A 26,577-nucleotide genomic window follows, 5' to 3' on the forward strand; every position below is an offset into this window, starting at 1 on the left:
GATAATCAAATCAACAGTATTACTCCCTCTAGTTGCCTCCCGAACATGCTGATGTAGAAAACAATCATCCAATAAATCCACAAAAGCCTTGCTAGTGTGTGAGTGACCAGCCCCCACATTCCAGTCAATATCCGGGAAATTAAAATCCCCCATTATAAGACTCTCTGATTTACTGGCTCACTCTATTTCTCTGTACAGTTTCTTATTATACTCATCAGAGTCATTAGGCCTATAGCACACTCCTACTCTCAATTTTGATCTCCCAATGCTTATGTCACACCAAACTGACTCGACACTGCACTGTCCAGCAATGTCGACTGGCTTCACTTCCTTGGATTTTATGTGTTTCTTAACTAATAGCATAACCCCTCCTCCCTTCCTATCCTGTCTATCCTTTCTGTAGACATTGTACTCCCCAAATTCCAGTTCTGCATTCTTTATATCTGTGTGACACCACGTCTCTGAAATCCCAACAATATCTGCCTTTGATCTTTTGAGCAATACCTCAAATTCATCAAATTTATTTACTAAACTCCTAGCATTGGTGTACACGCAAGTATACATGCACCTGCTCTTCCTCTTAGCCACCCTAACACAACCCAAGTGTTCACTTGTACCCCCATGATTCCCAGCAGTCTCTGAAATATCCTGAATCTTATTTTCCAGGCTGCTGCTCATTCCAATAGAAGCAGTGCAAGAATCACTTTCTCCTCTGCCAGTGGCTACTGTTAACCTATTAGTCCTTGAATCCCCCCAATCTAGCAGTTTTTCGATCCACCTAACACTGCCTCGATAGCATCAGCAAACATTCTTGCACCCTTTCTATTTAAGTGTATCCCATCCCTGTAGAAGCAGTCTCTCCTGTTAACAAGTACAGACCAGGCTGAAAAAAATTCTACCCCTTGAGCCCTGCACAATCTTTCCAGGGCCAAATTGATCGACAGGGCTCTCATCATATACTCCCCCCTATCGTGTCTGGGCAGAATTGCAGACACTTTCAAATTCAACCCTAATTCACGGGTTTTTTTCATCAGTGACCTGTACTTGGTAATTCCGCCGGTCTCCTACTCTTAATATCATTTGTGCCAACGTGTACAACTATATCACCTTTTGTGCCCTTAAAAGATTTTGATAAAAAGTTTGATAATGTATGCATTGTACACATTTATCTAATCATTTCAGGCACACAATTTTTATTTCTAAAATTAATTGATACTTTTTTCTGTGATTAATAGGAGTGAAAAGTATTTTTTTGTTATTAATTAATTAATAATTGATTAATGTAAAAAACAATCATCCAATAACTTCACTTCACTATGTCTACCTCACAATGTAATAGCTAACAGAAATGATACTACTTATTTCTTCCTTGATTTTTAGTAAAAATTGAAATTCAACATATACAGCAGGCCCTCGTTATAACGCGGTTCACTTTACGCTGATTTGCTATAACGCTGTTCTTATATCATAACCCATATCTGACTATAACGCTGTCACAAATCACTATAATGCTCTTTTACAGATTGCATTTTTGGCATATTTAACGAAATCGTTTCATTTGATGGAGTAGATAGCTTGAAAATGAATAGCAAAACAGCATTAAAACATTTCCCATGCCGACTTGAGAAATTTTCCCACGTTCAGCGAAATTTTCTCGCACACTAATTTAATTGCAGTACAGTGACTTGTTACGTAGTTCCGAGATCAACATTTTAAAAAATGATCAAGTATACTGCTTGTAATATTTGCGTTTTATGCATTTATCCGAAGTCTAATCATCACTCAGTACAGTATTAGACATCATTCGTAACGCATAGTTTACTTGAACACTGTATCATAATTAATGCAACCAATGCAGTTACATTTTCGAAGAGTTAATAAGGAAGAATGAAAAAGCAACAATGTCTGGATGCAGTACGGAGACTACAAATGTAAGAAAAAGACTGAATTTGAAAATTAAATTAGACGTTTTGAAGTGAATCGATTCCGGTCAATGACAAGCGGATGTGTGTCATAATTTAGGACTGGCAAGTTTAATTGTAACAATTATAAAAAATAAAGAATTAATTTTAGCAGTGAGAAAGACAGCTTTCCACTGCAAGCAACTAGGGCTAGGCTGCTAATAGGATTAAAATGGAGAGACTTTAACTAATTTTATTGAAGATAATATCCAATGCAGAATTCAGTTAAGTCAAATATTATAAAGAGAGAGAGAGAGAGAGAGAGAGAGAGAGATTATCCTATACGATGATTTGAAGAAAGTTTACCTAAAAAAAAAAAATAAAAAACAAAATTTGTGGAACCATTTAAAACTAGTAAGGGCTAGTTGAATAGATTTAAAATCCAAGGAGATGATGCAAGTGCAGATCAAGGAGCCAAAACTTTCAAAAAAGAACTTGTTAAAATTATTTAAGAGGGGTATTACGTGTTATACTTCTCAAAAAGATGAGAAGAATTTTTAACACAGATGAAGCAGGACTTTTTTGGAAACAAATGCCTAAAAGAAGTTTCATATTGAAAGAAGAAAAACACATGCCAGATTTCAAAGTGGTGAAGGATCGGTTAACTTTATTATTGGGTGGTAATGCTGCGGGGGATTTAAAATTAATATCCCTTTTAGTTTACCAAGAAGAGGGCCAAAGTACAACCTAAAATCAACACATTTTTCATGATTAAATTCATCCAATTAAATTCATGATTTTAATTGGAATTTTAAGTTTAATTTTGATACGTAACTAGTAACCACATAATTATATACGTATGTAATGCAGAATATTTTATATGTACAAATATTAAATATTAATAAGTACAAATATTAAAAATTAAATACTGACATTTGTACATCTTTTCACTACTGTTTATTATTGATTAGGAAATATCCTATGGCACCGACCGCAACTCACAAATGCATATGTTACCTTATGGGAATGCAGCGCTCGCTTTTTGCGGATTCACTTAGTGCTCTGTTTTTCTGGAATGAATTATCAGTATTTAGCCAGGGTCACCTGTATTACATGGATCTTCTCTGATTTAATAAAATAAACAAACAGCAATATATATACATATACTTCAGATCATAGTATGCAGTCAACATTTTAGTTGACTGGCAACATTAGATGGATACTAAAGACATATGCTGACTAGCTCATACTGCTGGACATCTTTTATTTCATGTTTCCCACACAGACAATGACAGTTCCACTGAACAGGGTGCTGCACATTATTTGGATCTTGATCTGTTTGTTCTGACTGCTTTTTTTAATTGGAGCTTTTGCATTTAACATGTTAGTATCTGTCTTTCTTTGGGAAAAACAGGCTGAGATGGATTAATATCTTCTTCAGGGAAGTCTGGTACATTCACTCCAACAACAGTATCGTCAATATCCATTTTACCTATGTTCAGGTGCTTGTGCTTATTTTGAGTTGCAGTACTGTCTTTGCTTTTGCAGGTATAAACCATGTTGCTGTACTGCAGGCATGGAACTTTCATGCTCTCCTTGAACACAGGGACATTCTATAGTTTGATTTGGGATTATGACTGCATGGCTACAATCCTGTAATTCCAAGCTGATGCATAGGAAGATTTAATTACAAGTATCTATTTTCTTGTCTCTGGACTGGACACTATTTTCTATTTTGTGCTTTTGCATTTTTTTGGCCCATTACTGACATTTCACAAGTCTTGGAAAAATCACAAAGATTTCCCCTAATGTTTGGATATAGGGATGAATCAGAAGTGCAATTTGCCTGATAGAGTTATTTCCATTCATAGTGTGGGCAGATGGGATCTCCTGACATGTCACCTGAAAGTAGCCATATTGCTGACAATTATAACTTCTTATTGGATTTTTATCTTTAGTTATCCTTTTAGCTTGAAACATATTTGGTAGTGTGTTATCAATTGTTATTGTGCACTTCTGGTTCATGTTAAATTCTTTTTAGTGTTGTGTGATGTCTCTTCACTCAGGTGACCAAATGTTTAAGTTAGAAATTTAGTAAATAAAAAAAATAAAAAAATAAAAAAAAAGTCCAGAAAGTTACTTTCCTTTCAAGGAATCTCTTCCTTATCCTTTAAGAAATAGATCTTTTATTATATTACAACCAAATAAAAATGCTTAAATTCAGAAAAGATAAATGTATTCTCTTGTGAACTCATAGCAGAAATTGGAGGGGAAACCACGTGGCCTCAAGATTCACTTGGCGCATGGGGCCTTATTTTATTTTATTTTTTTGCCAGATTCATGGAAGTGAACTTATTCTGCATCCATGAAATTGATATAATTATATCATTTTAATAATACTCTAATTTTTAGAGAATTATTAAAATGCTGCACAAAGCCATTATCAACACTATGTGCAACACAAATTTTAAAGGAATTCCATTCTTTCTGGTTATTCAGAAAATTCCCAACATTGTTTACTGTAGAGCCACCTTTAAACACTGGCAAAATCTGCTTTTGATTTGATGATTTTTTTTTTAAATTAAGAAAGGCAACTCTCTCCCATCTCTACCATCATACAGTGGCGCCTCCGTAGCCAAGTGGGCAGGAGCAGCAGTGAGTAGCACACGTTTCTTGATTAGACCGGGGTTCAAGCCCGTGACCACCAAATACGGAGGATGCGGAAAGGTCAGGAAATGACCACCACATTTCTCCTGAGCAATATGCAATATAGCCTTAGTTGCTAATGCTCCTAACAACTAAAATAATAACAAATAACATAACATAACCATCATGCAGTAGGATTGGTTGGTTGGTTAAATTTGTTTATGGCATATTGGCAGCTTAGACCATCATGCAGTATAACTTATCTTTTGAGGTTATGATGGGCATCATGGCAAGATCCAATCTGTCTTAAATTTCAAGGGAAGAGCTCTAAAACAGTGCTTGCAGGCCAGTTGCTAGACAGTCCACCTGACCGAACCTATTAGCAACTCTGTGGGAGGCTTCCACATCAGCAAATGTATAATTCCACTGCCTCTACTCTGCCAGAGTGACTGGAGGGAATCCGAGCAGGGTGTATGCATGGAGGGCATTGCCAAGGAGCGGAGTATATTCTTGTATTGTGTATGCCACATCCTAAAAATTTCATTTCTTACTACAACACGTCGTCCCACCTTTTCTTACTACTGAATACATCATGAATAGTCAAACTAACACAAAAAATTTATTGGCATAAAGATCCTCAATGATGCCCATTTCCTCTAACAGTCTCCGAAGCCCTACTTATTTTTTCTTACAGAATCCCAATTATCAACTGATTCAACCAATGGAAATACATATTAAGGAAGGTTGTTCCAGAAAACGGCAGTTGAATGAATCAACAAGGAAGATGAAAAGTTCATTCTGTGAGTTTGCAGTTCGACAGTAAATGGATCTTGGCTGGTGGCGGCATGTGTTCGGACTTTTGAAACAGAGAGTGAGAATAATAGAAGCCAATTCAGAAGAACAGTGCCCATGGAAGTATCTGTAGAAAAGGCATGCAGTAGAAACAGTATGTCAATGAGACAGCAAGTCAAGAGACTCTGTTAGTGACGGGTCATTAATTAACTAACTTCCCTCTTCTGAATGGAATCTAGATGCCTGAGAGAGGTTTTGGGGGCACCACCCCAGATGTAGGAATAATATTCCATGGTAAGGTGGATTTGCGATCTGTACAGAATGAACAGCTGTTTGGAAGAAAAGTAAAACCGAAAACCAAGTATTTTAGATGCAGAGGAAGCAATATTTGTAATGTGCTTGTGCTTTTTTTTTTTTTTTTGATTTGGTAGTTGTTGGCGCATCGGCTTCTGTGGCCATATTGCACCTCCCAAGGTTTTTGCAGTACTTTGATCCAAGCCCGAGCCGGGAATCGAACCCGCGACCTTTGGGCTGCTGGGCAGTTACTTTACCCACTCGGCTAGCCCGGTCGGCGTGTGCTTGTGCCAAGCGAGATTAGAAGTCAGGGTAATCCCCAAAAGAGATATACCATCTTGCCTAGAAATCGGAGTGTCACCACAACAGATAAGCACAGGAGCAGAAGAATCCTTTTTCCGACATATAAGACAAGACTAAGTTTTAGAAGGATTGAAATCAACTAAGTTGTCTTTGCCCCACTGGAGAATTACATGGAGATCGGCATTTAAGGAATTGGTAGCGGATATTCGAGAAGTTGAAGCTGATTGAGCAGCAGGGCAAGGTTTCTCAAAATGGAAAGTGAAATGCAACGTGCTATCATCGGCAAAACTATGGATAGGATTTCCAGTCAATGGAAGAAGGTCATTAACAAACAAGAGGAAAAGAGTGGGGAGAAAAACAACCTTGGGAGACACCAGCATTAGTGGAGAAGTAAGAAGACAGAGGGCCATCTACCTTCACCCTCAGTGAGTGATCAGAAATAAAACTGGATAACCAATTACAAAAAACAATTGGCAAACCATATGATGGAAGCTTGTTTAGAAGACCTTTATGCCAAACACGATCGAAAGCCTTTGAGATGTCAAGGGCAACTGCTTGTGTTTCGCTGAACTTTTCCATTGAATTTGTCCATAAATGGGTAACATAAGCCAGAATATCACCACTGGATCGGCACTGAAGGGATCCATACTAGCGATTGTTGATCTGACGGAAGGATTCTAGGTAGTTTAAGAGTTGGCGGTTAATTGATTTCTCCATTACTTTAGAAAGAGTAGAACTAATTGCAATGAGACGATAATTAGATGGGAGGGATTTGTCACCCTTTTTAGGAACTGGCTGGATATGAGCAAATTTCGAAGCAGAAGGAAAAACACCTTTGGAATAAGAAAGTGAAAAAAGGCGGCAAAGAATAGGATTAAGTTCAGGAGCACAGGTTATGAGAACAAGTGGAGAAATACCATCGGGAACTGGAGCTTTCTTAGCATCAAGATTCGTCAAAATCCTTCTGACATCCTTTTGTCAGAAGACCATAGGAGGTATTGAATGGAGCGTGTTGGGAATGGTGGGAACTGTTTTACCTAGATCATTAATACACGAGTTGGAAGAAAAATGGGATGCTAGCAGTTCAGCTTTATCCTTGGCTGAAGTGATAACAGAACCATCTGGTTTCGATAGAGGTGGGAGCAGAGATGGGCAAAAGTTGTGGTCAATAGCTTTGGCAAGAGACCAGAATTCTTGGATACCATTAGGGCAAGAAGCAAGCTTTCTACTCTTAGCCTGTTCAAAATCTAGTTTGGACTGATTAATAACTGCTCTACAATTGTTGTGAGCTGTGGTGTAGGCAGAAAATGAAACTGAAGAATTGGAAACAAGCCAATTTGAATAAGCAACATTCTTCTCTTGAACAGCCTTAGCACATTTACTGGAAACCAGGGTTTAAAGGATGAGATCTTAAGGTGGAGTATGGAATAAAGGATTCCATTCCTACAAGAATGATTTCATTGATATAATCTGAGCAAATGATGACATCAGAAGTTTTGAAACAGTAATTCAACCAAGGAAAAGAAATCTCGCAGGCCATTTTACATTCTTGTGAGGCCAAACAACACGAGGTTGGGAACAGCCATGAGATAAAGGCTCCATTGGAGAAGAGACAATCACCAAGTTGTGATCTGAGGTGCCTAAAGTACACTCACTTGGACCATGTACTTAGAAGGGTTGTTTGTGAGAAAAAGATCAAGTGTGTTGGCAGTATGGTTAGGATTGTCTGGTATTCTTGTAGGTAAATGAACAATCTGTGCAAGGTCATTAGTAATTGCAAAAGCCTCAGCATCTCGAACAGCTGTGTCGGTGTGACTAGAAAATGGAAGCCAGCTGGAGTTGTGAACATTAAAATCACCAAGGAAAATTACCTCACTGTTAGGGAAGTTGGACTTGAGAAAGTCAAGTTGCAAAGAGAGGAAGTCAAAGAGCTCCAAGTGATTAGTGGAGTTGGGAGAATGGTAGAGACAACAGATGAATTTGATAGAATGAGGTAGAGAGATTTTAAGGCAGAAAAGATCGAAAAGAAGAGATTCCAAATTACCAAGTATCTGACAGGGAATATTGGAATGGACATATGCACAAGTACCACCTTTGAGGCGTAAGGAATTATTCAGCGAATAATTTGAGCAACTGAGATTCTGTCAGAAAAAGTACATGAGATTTGGCAGATTGTAAGTGGAAATGGACATTGTTCAGATTAGAACTGAGACCATGTATATTTGTGATTTTTCACAGATAAGCTTACTCTATTAGTTCGGCAATCCATGGTGTATTCAATAGTAAGAAAAAGTGGGGGGGGGGGGGGACATGAAGTAATGAAATTTTTGGATATGGCGTACACACATGGTAAGAATATATCCAGATCCTTGACATTATGTGGCCTCGACAATGCCCACCTCCACGCATACACACTACTCGGACTCCCTCCAGTCACTATCTGGCAGAGTAGAGGTAGCGAGATTATACACTAGCTGATCTGGAAGCCGCCTAGAGAGTTACCAATAGGTTCGGTCCTGTGTACTAACTAGCAGCCAGCCTGAAAACACTGTTTTAGAGCTGTACCCTCGAAATGTAAGGAAGATAGGATCTCGCCATGATGCCTGTCATAACCACAAAGTCATCAGTCATACTGCATGATGAAAGAGATGGGGAAGGGTTTACCAGAACTTAGCTCTGGAGACTAAACGTGGGTTCCACCACTTCAAGGGTGCCTCCGTAGCCAGGTGGGCAGGAGCAACAGTGCATAGCACACGCTTCTTGATTAGACTGGGGTTCGAGCCCGCGACCACCAAATACGGAGGATGTGGTAAGGTCAGGGAGTGACCAACGCATATGCAACAGGAGCATTAGCAACTAAGGCCATATTGGAGCAATATGGCCTTAGTTGCTAATGCTCCTAAAACTCAAATAACAAAAACCACCACTTCAAGCCTCCAATAAGCAAAGTGCTGGTATTACACTGGTTGATAAAATCATCTACCACCTAGTATTGCCTGATAACACAGAGGGGCGGCATTCCTCCATGTGGTCAGTGTGCCACACCTCGACCCCTGCTTACATTGGTTCAAACCTGGGTGGTCACCCACAGTGTGCTTGCGCATGGGGATTATACACAGGATTACTAACAGTCCCACCATCGTGAAGGTGCAAGCAGAGGATTTGGGTATCACAGACTGTCTGGACTTCGCCGAAATTGGGTCCACTTGACTTGAGTGTCACCCGAATATCAGTTCCATCAACATTTTAGACTCCCAGGTAGCAAGTACAGTTTGTCTAGCATATCTGAGAGAATGTCTGTGACAACCTCAAGGACCAAGAATGAGCAAGATTTTGAATGCTATGTTCTTCTTCAGGCAATATCCTTTTGTTTCGACGGAAAAGCAATTTAAAAACCACTCCTCGAAGATTTTAGCTGTCATCCAGGCTTTTTTGCCCAATTTCCAGTGAATTGGTAAGGAGCTTTTTGATATTCCTTTAAAAGCACGATGATTTTCTGATGTATAAATTAGCAGCGTTTTACACTTAAAATCCCCCACCCTCTGAATTGCCACAAAACAAAAGTGTTAACCTATCTTTTGCAGCTTTGAAACCAGGGGCAGTTTTCTCTTCTTTTGAAATGAATGTTCAGCTTGGCATACGTTCCAAAATAAGCTGGTCTCACGAGCATTAAACACTTGACTTGCTAGATAGCCCTCAGTCGTAATAACATCCTTGAAAGTTTTCGGATACAAAGAAGCAGCTTCCGTATCTGCACTGGCTGCTTCACCCTTTAATTTTAGACTGTGAAGACTTTGGCATTTTTTAAAATTTTCAAACCAACCTTTACTGGCCTGAAAGATGTCTGGATTGGATGGACTGGCTTCTTCTTCATGTAAGTGATAAAAAATTTACAGAGCTTTAGTACGAATAATATCTGAACTAAGAGGCATTCTCTTTTGATTAAGATCTTCTATCCAGAAAGAAAGTAATTTTTCAGTTTTCTCTATTAATGGATTTCTCGGCAGTCGTGGGTATCCATGCTCACTGTGGCGAGACATAACAAACTGTGTCTTGCATGGGCAGGTCAGCATCAACACTGGACCATTTGGTCTGTCACCTGATCTGATGAATCCCATTTACAACTCTATTGAGGATGCCAATATGACCGCTGTTTAGTGCAGATGTGTTGTTCGACACTGCAGAAATTAGTTTAAAAAATTTGTTTAATCAACAGTGTAAGTGCTACAATGTATACCCACAACAAGACTAACCTTATTGGAGTGCCTTGGTGAGAAACTTTTGCTATTCTATTGGGATTTACACCAGATACTAGTGTTATTCTCTGTTTTCTTTTGTTTGTCAGACTGTATGGTCACCATGTGGCTTGCGGAGGGAAAATAGAGAAAGTGCTCCGGTATAACGCGGCTGCCACGCTAGGATCTGGCCCTTGACTGGGGAAGGATACCCCACTAGTGTGTATCCTGGGCTGAACGAGAGCCCCAACTTTCTTGTCACTGAGTTAACCTTTAATTGCAAACTATGCGTTCAGTGACCGTTCCTCCCCCCCCCCCCGTCATAAACTTTCATGGTGAAGTGAAACTTCTCTTTCACACATTTTGCAACTTTTTTGATCTGACCATTGCCTTTAGCATCCCCAGAAACCTCTAAGGAAAGTTTCCCCATCGTTCATCATTCCAGGGGAATTTCTACACTTGGCTGTTTTCACCCTCATGTCTTTCGGTTGGGGAAGGAAAAATACACAGACAGTAGTGCACCTCTCCAAATAAACGTATGGACTTGTGTGAGGCATCATTCAGTGACCCCTGAAGAGACCTGTGTAGGAAAACACTCAGCGCCTCAATAAACCGGACAATTCTGATTACCCAGAAAAACAAATAAAATGCATGAAAACGACAGGGAAGTCATTGAGATCGGCACCCTCAGCAAAACTGAAGAGAGACAGGAAGAGGCCGAGGATCATAGACCAATTGCCAAAAGAAAAAATAAAAATGGAACAGTACCAAAATCTGACCGACAACCAACCCAAGCTGTCAGAAAATACTAAACTCGATCCGACACTACCAAAGGGAACCATTCCAGATCGAACATTACTGCTGCGAATGGCCTTAGAAAATCTGATGAAGGAAAACGGCAGTAGAATAACATTCATACTATGAGCAGAAATCGTACACCAATGGAATAAACTCTAAGCCATCTCAATGAATACATTCGGCCAACTACAGAAGGCAGAGGCAATATTGGAAGTGCAAAACATGGATGGAGACAAACAAATGCTACAGCGTGCTCGATCACATGCACAAGCACTGAGGACACCAGCAAGTGACTCGATACTGACCGGCAAAACACCCTATCTATTGTTTGTTTGTTTTTTGGAGCATTAGCAACTAAGGTCATATTGCTCCAGGGATATGCGGTGGTCATTCCCTGACCTTTCTGCATCCTCCGTATTTGGTGGTCATGGGCTCGAAACCCGGTCTAATCAAGAAGCATGTGCTACGCACTGCTGCTCTTGCCCACCTGGCTACGGAAACACCCAAACCCGAAAGAACTGACCCCCTCCGGCGCCCCCCCCCACTTTCTCTTGGTGAGGCATGGGCCTGCCTCACTGACTTCTGGAGTTGCCTACACTATCATCCCCATATTTCTAACTTAATCCCTCCAGCTTTCAGTCTTCCACCCACTCTGTCTTTATGCCAGCGAATGCCCCACCACAAAAACTTAATTATGTCCAAATTACCGTTCGCCCATATTTTCGGCCTTTATTATGCAAGCGGTATCCCCCTCAGGTAATGATCATCGAATCTGACAATGATGGACATATGTATCGCATATATATGGATCTGTCTGTACATACGTGCATATAAAAGAGCATGCACGTGTTTTTTTCTTTTTTAGGTCCTAGCCACTGAAATCTCAGGAAATCAGGTGACAGGACCTGTCAGAGTGAAACAAACTACTGAGTTCTTGGTCTGCCTTCACGGGGCGACGGTAGGGCAATGTTGGGCCTCAACAGGGGTCCAGTGGCTAAACGACTAGATGAACAATGGTACACGACACTACACATATACAATATCCATACACTTTTTTTAAATCTCTGGCATTTCCAGCGAACTGGTACACCCACAATGAAAACTACGTGGAGATGGGGGGGGAACCCCTGGTGCCGTCTGACACTGAATACACCTTACATAATGGATTTCTCACTTTTGTAGTGCTTTTTGCAGCCAATGATGTGGAACAAATAACTGAACTTTTAATTTTCGCAGCATTTTCCCTAATTCGTCGAATGCTAGATTCATTTATGCTGTATTTATTGGCCAATATCACAACCTTTTTTGCCATTTTCTAACTCCTTGCCTCTATCATTATCCCAAATCAACTAATCACTTGGAATGCTTTGACTTCCTCTGTTTGAAATGACTTTCTCAAGTCCAATGTTTATTTCCTAAGTGTGAGGTAATTTTCCTTGGTGATTTTAATGTTCACAACTTCAGCTAGCTTCCATTTTCTACTCACACGGACTCAGCTGGTCAAAAATCTGAGGCCTTCACTATTACTAATGACCTTACACACACACTGTTCATTTACCTACCAGAACACTAGACGCGACCAGGCTAGCTGGGTGGGTAAAGTGCCTGCCTGGCAACCCATAGGTCGCGGGTTCAAATCCCGCCTCGGGCTTGGATCAGAGTAGAAAATGCAAAAACCTTGGGAGGTGCAATATGGCCACAGAAGCCGATGCGCCAACTAACAAAAAAGAAAAAAAAAAAAAAAACACCAGACAATCCTAACCACACTCTTGATCTTTATCTCACGAACAATCTTTCCAAGTACACAATCGAGGTGAGTGGTACTCTAGGCACTACAGAGCACAACTTGGCAATGGTCTCTTCTCCAATGCAGCCTTTCTCTTGTCATTGTCATTTGGTTTTTAGGAGCATTAGCAACTAAGGCCATATTGCTCCAGGGATAATGCGGTGGTCATTCTTTGACCTTTCCTCAACCTCCATATTTGGTGGTCACGGGCTCGAACCCCGTTCTAATCAAGAAGCGTGTGCTATGCACTGCTGCTCCTGCCCACCTGGCTATGGAGGCGCCCGCCTCTCTCTTGTGGCCATTCTCAACTTTGTGTTGTCAGATGGATTACTGTTTTAAATTTTCTGATATCAACATTTGTTCAGATCATGTCAATTAAATTATTCTTGAGACGAAATCCTTTATTCCACACCGCATCTTAAAATTTTGTCTTTTATTTAAACTTTGGTTTTACAATAAATATACTAAGGCTGTTCCGAGTGGTCAGGAGCATGAGTGCATTAGCAAATGCTCTTTGAGTGTACCGGGGTTCAAGCCTGTGACTGCTAAATATGATTACCATTCATATTGATGATTTATTGTGAACTCCACTGACCTGGTGGTCGTGCCGAAGTAAAAACAAGAACATAAGAATATATTGCATATCGCAACTGGCTTGCATCCAGGTTCATTTTCTGCCTACACCAAAAACTAGCAACAATTGTAAAGCAGTTATTATTTGGTCCAAACCAGATTTTGAACAGGCTAAGAGTATAAAACTTGCTTCTTCTCTAAATGGTAGTTGAGCATTCTAGTCTCTTGCAAAGCTACTGGCTACAACTTTTGCCCATCTCTACTCCCACCTCTGTCAAAACCAAATAGTTCTATTGCCACCTCAGATAAAGATAAAGCTGACCTGCTCGCGCCCTGCTATTTTTTAGCTGTTGCTGTATAAGCTTGCTTTCTTGCATCATATGCCTCTATTAATGCTAATGTCCCCTGTCTAGAACAGCTGTAGTCATGGGCCCCAGAGTCTAGTCTAATGAAGGCAAATTTTGAGTGTAGCAGCATGATATAATCAGCATTCCATGTTACTTCACAGAGAACTCTTAGAATGTTAGGTTTATAACAAGTTGTGCAATATGCTGCAGAAGTTAATTTTTCCAAGGCAAAAGAAGCAAAGTAAACTTTGGAGTATGCTATTAGACAGTGCTATTGAACAATATATCATCCTTAATTCAGGATCTGGAGGGATTTTGTGCTTTCTACAAAAGCATGCTGTTGTTTTTGCTGGGAGGTTCTGTATTTATTATTTTTATCCATAATTCTTTTATTATTGCAAATTGTTTTTTATTGTTTTATGGTAGTGACCTCCAGAAACGTGCTCCTCTGCTCACACTATCACACAATTTCTGTTCAAACAGAAAAATGTGAGCTCCTGAAGACATGAGTCAGCCTACAATATCTCATGTTATCTTGTGAATACAGTGAATGACAACTGTGTGTCTACAACCAGTGGGAAATATAGCTCTCACACATTTGACATTTTTTAAGATTAGTAAACTTGTATGTATTGCTGCGCAGGTTGCTACGTTCAGCTTGGTGTCTGGTTTTGTGTTCACCAGGTGATACTCACAGATGAAATCGCGTATAAGCCAACTCAAAAATCACGTTATACTTGCATTGTTCCCTAATATATCAGTTGCGCTGGAACAAATTGCCATTGTGAAAATGGGCATTATAGCAGAACTGACTGTATAAGCATATTCATTTCACATGCACATATATGCATTTATAGAGTCAATATGAATTAACGTTCTTTCACTCAACTTTTCTTCATTGTATGTATCAGTGACTTCAATTTTATTTTTACTGTGGAATGCAATAATTTATTATATAAGATAATCAAAACTTAATTGCACAATTTATTTATTTTAGTTGTATAAACTGACAGAGAAAAAATATATAATTAATAAATTTAAAAAAAATACATATTTATATTATTTTTACCACCACTTTCTTCACTTTCGGGAGGTTGATAAAAGGCAAGACCCAAGGATACAATAGCTGCTACCTCCAAAATAATAAGAGTAACATCCTGAAGAGCTTCCCATACTAGTTGCAGAAACGTCTTGGGGGGCTTGGGTGGAATGAGATTGGCACCAAACGTCTCTCTTCGGTGTTCTAAATCTGCTGTAGAACCACTTAAACCTGAAAAATAAATAAATAAAAATTAAAGAAGTAAATTTTTTTATTTTAAGGTTATCAGAGAAATAATCAAAGTGTCACTCAAACTGCAACTCAGGGTTATAAAACAAGTTAAGTTTCTAAGGCAATAATTTTTTGGCCAGAGCCTCAAACTACATGGAAGTTTCACTAGTGGACAAGTTAGTGCTATAGCATCATATTCGTACATAGTGAACTACCGAAGTAGATAAATTGGCATTACCACCCAGACAGTACCGTTTCAAGGCTTGTTGGCTTCTCTTCAGTGCGTGGGTAGGTTACCCTGGTGTTGCAATAGTGACAAATATGAAGTATAACTCCACAATAAGAGAAATGCCTGATGGTGTGCAATAATATAGACTAAGGCAATTTTTTGGCTAGAGCCGCACACTATATGGAAGTTTCACTAGCAGTCAGGTCAGTGCTATTGCATCATATTTGTACATAGTGAACTACAGGAGTAGATAAATTGGCATCGTTTTAATTATATCTCATATTGCGAAAACCTTCGCAACGAGTTGCCGTGATATTGTATTACCTCGAATAAGTAATGTTTCACCAATGGAAAACACTAATGTTACTTATTCTTGGCAGATACCACCACCCAGATGGCACTGTTTCAAGGCTCGTTGTCCTCTCCTCGGTGAATGGGTAGGTACCCTGGTGTTGCAACAGTGACAACCCAGTTATGAAGTATGACTCCACAATATGAGAGATGCCTATTGGTGTGCAATAGTATAGACCAGTGTTTCTCAACCTATGTGCAGTGGCATATTAGTGTGCCACGATAAATGCAAATTAAAAAAATTAACAAATCCAAGTTTTATAATAAAAATTAATTCAAACAAAAAATTCATTTATTTATGCTGCACCAATCCGAGCATCTACCGGCGGTCAATGTGAGTCACGTTTTGATTCCTAGTATTAGCATTAGCATTAGCATTAGCAGAGGCATATGATGCAAGAAAGCAAGCTTATTCAGCATCAGCCAAAAAAAAAAAAAAAAAAAAAAAAAAAACACACCACTCCCATTTCACCCCTCCGTTCGTTCGAAATACCTGTCCAGTTGAGCTTTAAATTTGTTTAGGCTATCAACTTCAACAACAAGTGATGGAAGTCGGTTCCACCAACCAACCACCCGCTGGCCAAAGGCAAATTTCCGCACATCTATCCGACATCCGTCCTTCCTCAATTTGAATTTATGCCCTCTGAGGTGATTATTCTGAGAAAGATGAAGAATCCCATTGGCATTGAGCATGCTCAAACCATTCAAAGCCTTATACACCTCTATCAGATCACCTCGCCGGTGCCTAGTCTCCAGACTCTGTAATTTGCAAAACTTAAGCCTTTCTTCGTAAGAGCAACCCTTTGTTCCATTTACTAATCTTGTTGCCCTTCTCTGTACCCGTTCCAGCAGCTCTACATCCTTCTTGAAATGAGGCCTCCAGACCTGTATACAGTACTCAAGATGTGGCCTTACCATTGCCTTATACAAGGGAATAATCACCTCCTTATCCCTGCTAGAAAAATTCCTGTATATCATTGACAAGACACCATGCGCTACTCTTGCAGCTCGTCTGCACTGCTCAGAGAACTTCATATCTGCCTGCACAATTACCCCCAGGTCCTTTTCATTCTCCACCACTGTCAGTGTAGTACCGCAGAGTTGATACGTTGCTCTGGGGTTACTGTTTCCCATATGCAGCACTTTACATTTGTCGATGTTAAACCTCATTTGCCACCTCTCAGCCCATCTGTTCAACCTTTCCAGATCCTGTTGCAGCAGCATAGCGTCAGTATTGTCCTTAACGACCCTGCCAACCTTTGTATCATCTGCAAACTTGGACATTAAACTTGATATCCCATCATCAATATCATTCATAAACACCGAAAACAACAACGGACCCAACACTGAACCTTGAGGAACTCCACTAATAACATTAGTCCACGTTGAGCAGTGTCCATTGATTACCACTCTCTGTCTTCTGCCACTCAACCATCCCCTTATCCATAGCAGCAATTTGCCTCCAATGCCACACTGCTCCAATTTGTGCAGCAGTCTTCCATGTGCAACAGTATCAAAAGCCTTTCTAAGATCCAAATATATAATATCAAAGTTATTCCCTGCATCCAGTTCTTTTGTGACTACATCATAGTATCCAATCAAATTGGTCAGGCAAGACCTGCCCTTAACAAAACCATGCTGCGTCTGAGCTATAACTGAATTCTTGTCTAGATGATCCTGCAGTGCTTCTTTAACCAGTGCCTCCATTAATTTACCTGGAACAGAAGTTAAACTAACAGGTCTATAATTACTTGTGTCAGCCTTTGATCCTCCTTTGTGAATTGGGGTTACATTTGCACATCTCCAGTCTATGGGCACCTCCCCTGAGTCCAAAGAAGCTCTCATAATTATGGCTAGGGGTTTGCATACTTCCTTTGCTGCCTCCTTTAATATAACTGGATAGATCCCATCCACCCCAGGTGCCTTTTTTATGTTTATCCTCAACAATCTCTCCTCCACTTTCCTCTCAGTTATTACAAAATCATCCAGCTCACTGCCAATGTTTACTTTACCTACATCATTCTCCTTCCTGAATAACTCCTCATGCGTGAATGTAGATGCAAAATACTCGTTTAGATTGTTAGCCACCTGAGCAGGATCCTCAACTGTTGAACCATCAATATCCAGTGGACCAATCTGATTCATCCCTTTCCTTTTCGAGTTCAAGTATGTAAAAAACTCTTTTCTGTTTTTCTTTGCATCCTTTGCCAAGGATTTTTCATAGTCTGCCTTTGCCTGCCTAATCTCCTTTGTGACTTGGTTACAGACCAACTTATATCTATCATAGGCTTCCATGTCACCCATTAATTTGTAAGTATCCCATGCATTTTTCTTCTCTGCCACATGTCTCATTAGTTCATCTGACAACCATTTAGGCCTAAACCTCGAACAATATTTCTTAGTTGGTATGTAAAGCCTGGTAGCCTCCAAGATTAGTTCCTTGAATGCTTCCCATTTTGAGTTTGCTGTTGGTAACATCATCAGTTGGTCCCACTGTATAGAATTTAAATACTGTCTCAGACCATCGTAGTCGCCTTTACGAAAACAAAAACCCTTCCCTTTACCTCTGATGGTAGTTACCTCCTTGAGTAAATCCCACTTCAACACACTGTGATCACTGCCACCTAGTGGTTCATTTATCTGCAGGTTCTTAATGCATGAAGAATCACTACTGATAATCAGATCAAGAGTATTGCTCCCTCTTGTTGCCTCACGAACATGCTGATGTAGAAAACAATCATCCAATAAATCCACAAAAGCCTTGCTAGTGTGCGAGTGACCAACCCACAAATTCCAGTCAATATCTGGGAAATTAAAGTCCCCCATTATAAGACTCTCAGATTTACTGGCCCACTCTATTTCCCTGTACAATATCTTATTATACTCATCAGAGTCATTAGGCCTATAGCACACTCCTACTCTCAATTTTGATTTCCCTATGCTTATGTCGCACCAAACTGACTCGACACTGCCCTGTCCATCGATGTCGACTGGCTTCACTTCCTTGGACTTTATGTGTTTCTTAATTAATAGCATAACCCCTCCTCCCCTCCTGTCCTGTCTATCCTTTCTATACACATTGTATTCCCCAAATTCCAGTTCCGCATTACTTATATCTGTGTGACACCACGTCTCTGATATCCCAACAATATCTGCCTTTGATGTTTTGAGCAATACCTCAAATTCATCAAATTTATTTACCAAACTCCTAGCATTGGTGTACACGCAGGTATACATGCACCTGTTTCTATTCTTAGCTACCCTAACACAACCCATGTGTTTACTTGTACCGCAATGACTACCAGCAGTCTCCGAAATATCCTGCATCTTGTTTTTCAGACTTCTGCTCATTTCAATAGAAGCAGTGCAAGAATCACTTCCACCTCTGCCAGTGGCTACTGTTAATCTATTAGTCCTTGTATCCCCCCCAACTAGCAGTTTTCCGACCCACCTAACACTGCCTCGACAGCATCAGCAAAAATTCTTGCACCCTTTCTATTTAAGTGTATCCCATCCCTGTAGAAGCAATCTCTCCTGTTAACAAGTACAGTCCAGGCTGAAAAAAATTCTACCCCTTGAGCCTTGCACAATCCCTCCAGGGCCGAATTGATCGACAAGGCTCTCATCATATACTATATACATCATAGTATTAGATCTATTCACCTATACTACACAAATTAATAAGTGTATTATTAAATACAGCAATATCTCGCTTAGCACGGCTTCAAACAGCATGGGTTTCACTATAACACGGTTTTCAATTAAGTTTAAGTTGAAAATTTACTGTACATATTAAAACTCATTCAATAGCCTGGACAAGTACTCTACGTATATGCTGCATTGTCGTAGCTTAGGTATGCGTACATATATGTTGTGGTGCCAACTCTATTGTCTCATATGCACATGTACCAATAGCTCCCCTCAGGCAGTCAGCAGCAACGTGCAACAGTGTTCAGTAATCTTAATTCCATCCTGACAAGACAATATGACAGCTTTTCAAAAACTTCATTTCACAATTTATTTTTTATCCCTTTAAATACAAAATGATGAGTCAAAAAAGGAAAAGTAATGAAAGCAGTGGAGCTACTAAACATAAATGGCATACATTAGAAAAAACAACTTGATATTACCAAGTGCCACAAAGATGGTGCATCATATGATAAAATCGTGCAGGGAAAATGGAACGAATGAAGCATCAGTGCAAACAATTATTCGACAGAAGAATCAGTATAAGAGCAGGGAATTTCTACATCTTACACGACAAAAGTGATAACTAAACAAAGAAGTTTGCTACTGATTAATATGGAACGTCTTTTATTAATATGGACAGAAGATTGTAATCAAAAGAGAATTCCTTTGAGTCAAAACATCATTCAAGTAAAAGCCATGAGCCTTTATAACTAACTGAAGTAAAAATAAGAAATGAAGAGGAGGAGACTAAAGAAATATTTACAGCCAGAAATATTTACAGTTATATTAAAGGATGCGGCAAAGAAAGTAAGCAAACCCTTAGCCATAATTACAAGAGCATCCTTGAACTCAAAGGAGGTCCCCATGGACTGGAGATGAGATGTATGCCCAATTCACAAACTGGGCTCAAAAGTTGACAGAAGTAATTACAGACTAGGTGCCTAGTTTGGAGACTGCACACCTGCTTAGTGATTTGATTGAGATGTATAAGGCCTTGAATGGTTTGAGCAGGCTCAATGCTGATGGGATTCTTCCTCTTGCTGAGATTACGAAACCGAGGAGGCATAAATCCAAATTGAGGAAAGACAGTTGTAAAATAGATGTGCGGAAATTTGCCATTAGCCAGTAGGTAGCTGATTGCTGGAACAAACTTCCTTCTGTTGTTGTGGAAGTTGATAGCTTAAATAAATTCAAGGAAGAACTGGACAAACATTTGGAGTGAATGGATGGGAATGGTTTTTATTTATTTATTTTTTTTTTTTTTTGGCTGATGCTGTATAAGCTTGCTTTCATGCATCATATGCCTCTGCTAATGCTAATTAGCCTCTGCTAATTAGCATTAGCATATCTGCTAATGCTAATTAGCAGAGGCATAATGCTAATTAGCAGAGAAGGCTGTGATTGTGATTGCTTTGCTAATGCTGTGATTGTGATCATGAATGTTATAAACATTAATCAACAATGCTACTACTTTTGAAAAAAAATTTGGATCTCTTCTTTTAATACCTCCTTGAGGACATCACTGGCATTCTGTTTTATGTATTACATGCAAAAATCTTTTCACTAGAAAAGCAAAAGAAATTAGAGAGAGCCAAACTGTAAATAAGGCAAATAATCAAACCTCTAATTTCTCTTTTTGTGAAAAACTCTCATCAGAATTTCCAAATAATGTTAATTTTTTTTTTTTTTTGGTCCAACATTGGTAAATTCAGATTGAAGAGCTGCTGTTATATCAAAGAAGGCAGTCTGGTAGTTCAAATCTAGTAAGAGACTGAAGGGATTCTTAAAGGCATTTGCAAGAGGATGTGTAGTTAAGTTGATCTTCGGCTTTAGTTAGCCAAACCTAGGCTGTAATTAGCCAATCTTAGGCAGACAAAGTAGTGGTTTCTATATTATGAGTTATTCTGGATTATCCAGCCCACACAATATGAAACTAGCTAGTGAACATGCAATCTACACACATATCACACCAATTGACACATTTAGAGAGCTTAATCAGGGGGACAAATTCCAATTTCCTATATCTGTCAATATGCCACATACAAAACAGGGTTATGAAGGAAATAAATCATCTGTCTTATTGAGCAATATACATAAAGGCCAGAACAAATTTTATTTCATCAAATGTTTTTGCTCTTGACTCAAAATTTGTAGAATTACAAATTTTGTATAATTACAAGAAACTTATAAATACCTACGGAGCCTCCGTAGCCGAGTGGTCATGAGCAGGAGTACAGTAGCACACGCTCCTTGAGTAGACCGGGGTTCAAGCCCCTGACTGCTGAATACGGTCGATCTGCCAACCCGCCCTGGACCAGCGTGGCAGATTATGGTCCATTTCCCTCAGCATGAATTGTTGAGGAGGCTTCCATCCTGCAGTGGGTTGATAATGGCTGCACTTTACCTTTTTTTTTTTTTTTTATATAAATACCTTGTGTTCAAATAATCTATCAAATTCAGCTCAACTGTTTCCTTGGCAAAATTTAACTCCTCTGCAATATTATATATTTATTATGGAACAATTACTTGTACAATTACCTATATCTCTGACTGAACAACATCTTGCCCTCTATGAATATTATCATTCTTTCGAGTTGATGAAATGGGTTAAGATGTACTGAGTTTGAGACAAGGCAACTAAGACCATATGACATCAGTATACCAGGTCTGTAAATCACATGTAGTCTGTACATGGTTTTTCTCTTCTGTGGGATAAAAAGATACAACTGTAGTTTACAGAAGGAAAACAATCATGCAATTCTTGCCAGGTACTATCTAACTCAGCCACATTGTTTAACAAAAAACTAAAAGTTCCTTTCAACTTGATGGTGTTTCTCAGTTTCACCCTATGATGGGAATTGAAACCAAGCCGTTTTCTCATGGCACGAAACAGCAGCAATGCTATTCACATGACTACTCATAAGGGTGTGACTTATTGGAAGTCTGCTTTATACCTCAATACTGACATCTTTGCTGCCTTCTGAAAACCAGTAAAAAACTCTTGTCCCAGATGAACCTAATTCCCACAACTTTGTTTTTAAAATCTGAAATGTCTCACTTGCAAGTTCCACAATTTCATGCTAAATTTGTTATAATTTTTTTTTTTTTGTTATAAAACTTAACACTTGCTTTTATGATACAAAATCAAACCAGAACTAACTCTTCCCTCTGGGAAGTAGTAGCAGTAGACTAACATAATTCTTAGCTAGTAAACTCTACCATATCTCGACTTTTTACTGAATTCTCCATTGCATCTAATATAAAAAAGGGTTGCTCATACGAAGAAAGGCTTAAGTTTTGCAAATTACAGTGTCTGGAGACTAGGCAACCTGTGAGGTGATCTGATTGAGGTGTATAAAGCCTTGAATGGTTTGAGCATGCTCAATGCTGATGGGATTCTTCCTCAGAATAATCATCTGAGAGGGCATAAATTCAAATTGAGGAAAGACAGTTGTAGGATAGATGTGTGGAAGTTTGCCTTTAGCCAAAGTGTGGTTGATTGCTGGAACAAACTTCCATCTGTTGTTGTAGAAGTTGATAGTTTAAATAGATTAAAGGCAGAACTAGACAAACATTTGGAGCGAGTGGAGGGGTGAAATTAGAATTTTTTTTTTTTTTTTGCTAATGTTTTCTTTCTTGCATCATGTGCCTTTACTAATGCTAATTCTTGCATGAATAATCCTAATGCATGCACAATATAAAAACATGTCAGAATGGTTTTCATTGTAGCATATCAACGTCCATGCAAAATACTCAATCCTCCTCTAGATATCACAATAAAATAAGTTGTATAACTTAATATACTATTCGTTATTCATTAAATTGCATTGTGGATTAAAATTCAATAAGTGTAACTGCAATCAAGACATTATCCAGAGAGTACCCAGCTGTGAAGATGGAAAACAAAGTAAAATTTAAAAATTATTTGTATAAAGCAATATATTAAACAGACAAATGACATGAATGAAATATACATGGAATTAAATCAGAGAACTTCAACCCATTTATGGGTATTCTGAAATTAAAAAATTCAAATATCTATCAGGGTGATGTCAATGTCGATTTAGTATTCTTCAATCACTGTTTTCACTTTCCATCTGCATCATTAATTCTGTTAGAATTTAAAAAGCACAACCATGAAAAAAATTAAATAATAATTACAGTCTCACTAATTACAGCATGCTATATGCAAGGTGTACCAACATATGATTTACTCGTGAGCACTTAAAAAAATAATAGCGGCCCTCTGACATCCCTCTGTTGAAGCAATCTAGCTTCACTACTCTTTCACCCGCAATACAAACTGCACATAGCAATAAAGAAATCTAACAACAAGAGTCATAATTGTTTTTGATTTTGGTTTTTTATGGTCCAGTCATATTTGTAAAAGCAGTACAATCTGACTGCTGTTATGCTATTGCTGGGATTGCCATATTGTTTGAAAGGCAAGGAATGCCTTGGACTTGGCCTTCCTCAATATACCTGCTAATTTGGAAGTTGCCTCTAAAAATGCTCTGGATGGCCAAGTCCTGCAGATTAGGACCCATTAGACATTACTAACATTTGCTGCTTTAGTCATATTGCTGACACTGCAAAGGACACAGAAGCAGAAATAATAAGAAATGAATTCTACCACAAGAACCTTCAACAAAGCTTCCCAGATGAGAACCCCTGCTTCCTTGGTCACACCAAAGTACCAGACCAAGTCGTGCACAGGAGGGGCAACTAACTGGGTGTTAGAACTCGCCCCCAGAGTGTGGCATTTAATACACCAGTAACCACAAGTCTTTCTAAACTGGGGTAGCCACTGTTTAAAAGAAAACATGTGGCCGTCCACAAATGCTTTAGATGTCGCTTTAGCCACCCAATTCACACATGCACTCAAAGTGAGCCCACCTGTGGTCATTGCGGACAAAAGGCCATGGCTACAATACATGTCAGAACAAAGCAGACGATCCAACCTGCACCAATTGCAAGGCACAAAATCTACAGCACACCCATTCAATAAGAGATAGTAAATGCCCAGTCTACCTAAAAGCCAAATGTGCCCAACAAACCAGAATAAATTATAGGTACCATCCATAAACAGTACAACTCCACCAAGCTAAAAATTTTAAGAACTTTGCCAAAAAGCAGATGAGGAGAACATCGACATTCTCCTTTTCCAAGAGCCATACATTAATGCAAAGGAAGTCAGAGGCTATTCCCTGACATATAAAACAGTCCACTGTCGGAATGATACCCCTTGAGCTGCCATATTTGTACGTAACCCCAACCTCACAGTTACCAGGATTACTCACCTCTGCCAATCTTGGGTTGCATGTGCCCAGATAATTAGATCAGTCGGAGAATTTATGCCATATCAACGTACTGCAGACCTGGGGACAATATCTCCCCAGCCATCAACTATCTGCAAAACCTCACACAGGAGCTACCAAACGTCATCATCCTGCTTGGAGCAGATGTCAACTGTTGCGCTCCCAGCAGGTACAATCAAACACCAGAACAGCATGGCTCCAGAAATGGACAACTTCTTGAGGAATATCTGATCAATGGCCATCTCACTATTCTGAACCAACCAAATAATCTCCCTACATATTACAGCACTATGTGGGAGTCTACAATAGATATCTCATTCTCTACAAGATCCTTAGCTAGCTGCATAACAAACTGGACAGTACATGAAGGCTGGTCAACGTCCAATCATCGTGCCATTAGCTACCAACTTCTCTGTACAATCGCTCACACCACCACAGCAAGACTCTGACAGCAAAGATACTCCATTGAAAAAGCAGACTGGAGCTGCTTTAAAGAAGCCATTCAAAATATCCAACCAATTACAGACATAAACAATAGATCTACCAACTGCCTGGACTTATACCAATCAGAAAGGCAGTAGACTGCACCATCAAAAGGAAGATACCCACACCTAGTGGTGCTGGGAACTCCAGACTCTCAGATATGAAATTAATATTTCTAAAATTATTAAAACGTTCTAATGTGCCCACAGATCCTGGCCTCTGGCAGAGGTAGATTTTCTGCACCAGTACTAGCTGGAGGAAGAAATAGATGCACTGCGATGATCAGGCAGCGGAAAAAAACTCTCCTGGGAGCACCTTGTATCCACCACTGGAAATGACAACCCCTGGGGGTGGTCTACAGGATCACCACAATCTCCCCCAAAAAGTTGTTCCCTCGACAAAACCCCACAAAACTGCATGACTAAAACATGGCAAGAATCGATTGTAAATATCCTGGACACTGTTCACAAACCAGTGATGCTCCCCAACACATTGGAACAAGAGACACCATATGCGCAGAAAACGAAAACTACCACACAAACCAAATGGAGGCCCCCTTCATGGAGACTGAATTCGCCTTGGTAGCCTACAAAATATGGAACAGGAAAACTCCGGGTTGTTGTTGTTGGTTTGATTTATTGGTGCAAGGGCTACTAAGGCCATAATGAACCTATTACAATATTATTTGGTACAGGCGAAAACCCCGGGACTGGACCTCCTAGAACTGGAGATTATCAAGAAGACTTCTGAACAGACACCTTACCTGCTCCTAAACCTTTTTAACAACTGCCTTCAAAACAGATACTTCCCTCTGGACTGGAGAAAAGCCAATGTCTGACTAATTTTGAAGAACCCGTCAAAACCTCAAGACTGTCCAAAATCATACTGTCCCATCGCTCTTCTCTCTGTCATAAGAAAAACCTTGGAACAACTCCTACGACAACATATTGATATCCACTACAACAATACTGGCCTGTCTGCTAACAAACAGTATGTCTTCAAAAAGGGCAAATCCACAACATAATCAATGTTGGGGATTTGCCCTCGATAACATAATCAATGCTGTCAACGCTTCCAATCAAAAATACTTCTAATGATATCCATTGATTTTGCCAGGGCATCTGACACCCTCTGGTGGCCAAGTGACCTCAGCAGACTCAGAGAGGCCAAACTACCAAAGGAGCATTGAAGTAAGAGCACCCTACTGCCAAGTAAACCGACAAGTCCATTGAGGTAGCCCATAGTGCTCTGTTCTCAGTCCCCTTCTTTAGAGCATAGTCCTTGATGAGTTCCTCAACTTGGACCTTGGCAACGTCAAAACCCAGGCTTACACCAATGATTTGGTACTGATGCTGCTTGCAGATAACAGAGCCCAACTAGAGGCCTCCGCCAATAGAGCTATCTCCACCCTGCAGGACTGGGCAATGCACCACCATCTAGCAATCTCCCCTACCAAAACCCAATCAATCCTCCTGAAAGGCCATCTCGACTTGAACAGACCACCACAAATCAAGATCTACAATAAAATGATCAAATCAAATTCGTAGCACAGCTAAAATAC

At 39.6% G+C, this 26,577-nt stretch overlaps 1 protein-coding gene across 9 annotated transcripts in view; it reads right to left on the reverse strand.

The window, feature by feature from the left end:
• Window positions 1–26,577, reverse strand: part of PMCA (plasma membrane calcium-transporting ATPase 3) — a 1,183,542-nt gene that overhangs the window by 818,028 nt on the left and 338,937 nt on the right. For 8 of the 9 annotated variants that reach the window (XM_090387939.1, XM_090387938.1, XM_090387934.1 and 5 more), the window contains one exon: window positions 14,745–14,945. In XM_090387939.1, the coding sequence (XP_090244065.1) occupies window positions 14,745–14,945 (201 nt within the window). The remainder of the gene's footprint in view (window positions 1–14,744; window positions 14,946–26,577) is intronic. The other variant, XM_090387937.1, reaches the window with a different exon arrangement.

Source organism: Mastigoproctus giganteus, chromosome 13 (assembly GCF_048544385.1).
Source record: "Mastigoproctus giganteus isolate SK-2022 chromosome 13, ASM4854438v1, whole genome shotgun sequence".
Lineage (NCBI taxonomy): Eukaryota > Metazoa > Arthropoda > Arachnida > Uropygi > Thelyphonidae > Mastigoproctus > Mastigoproctus giganteus.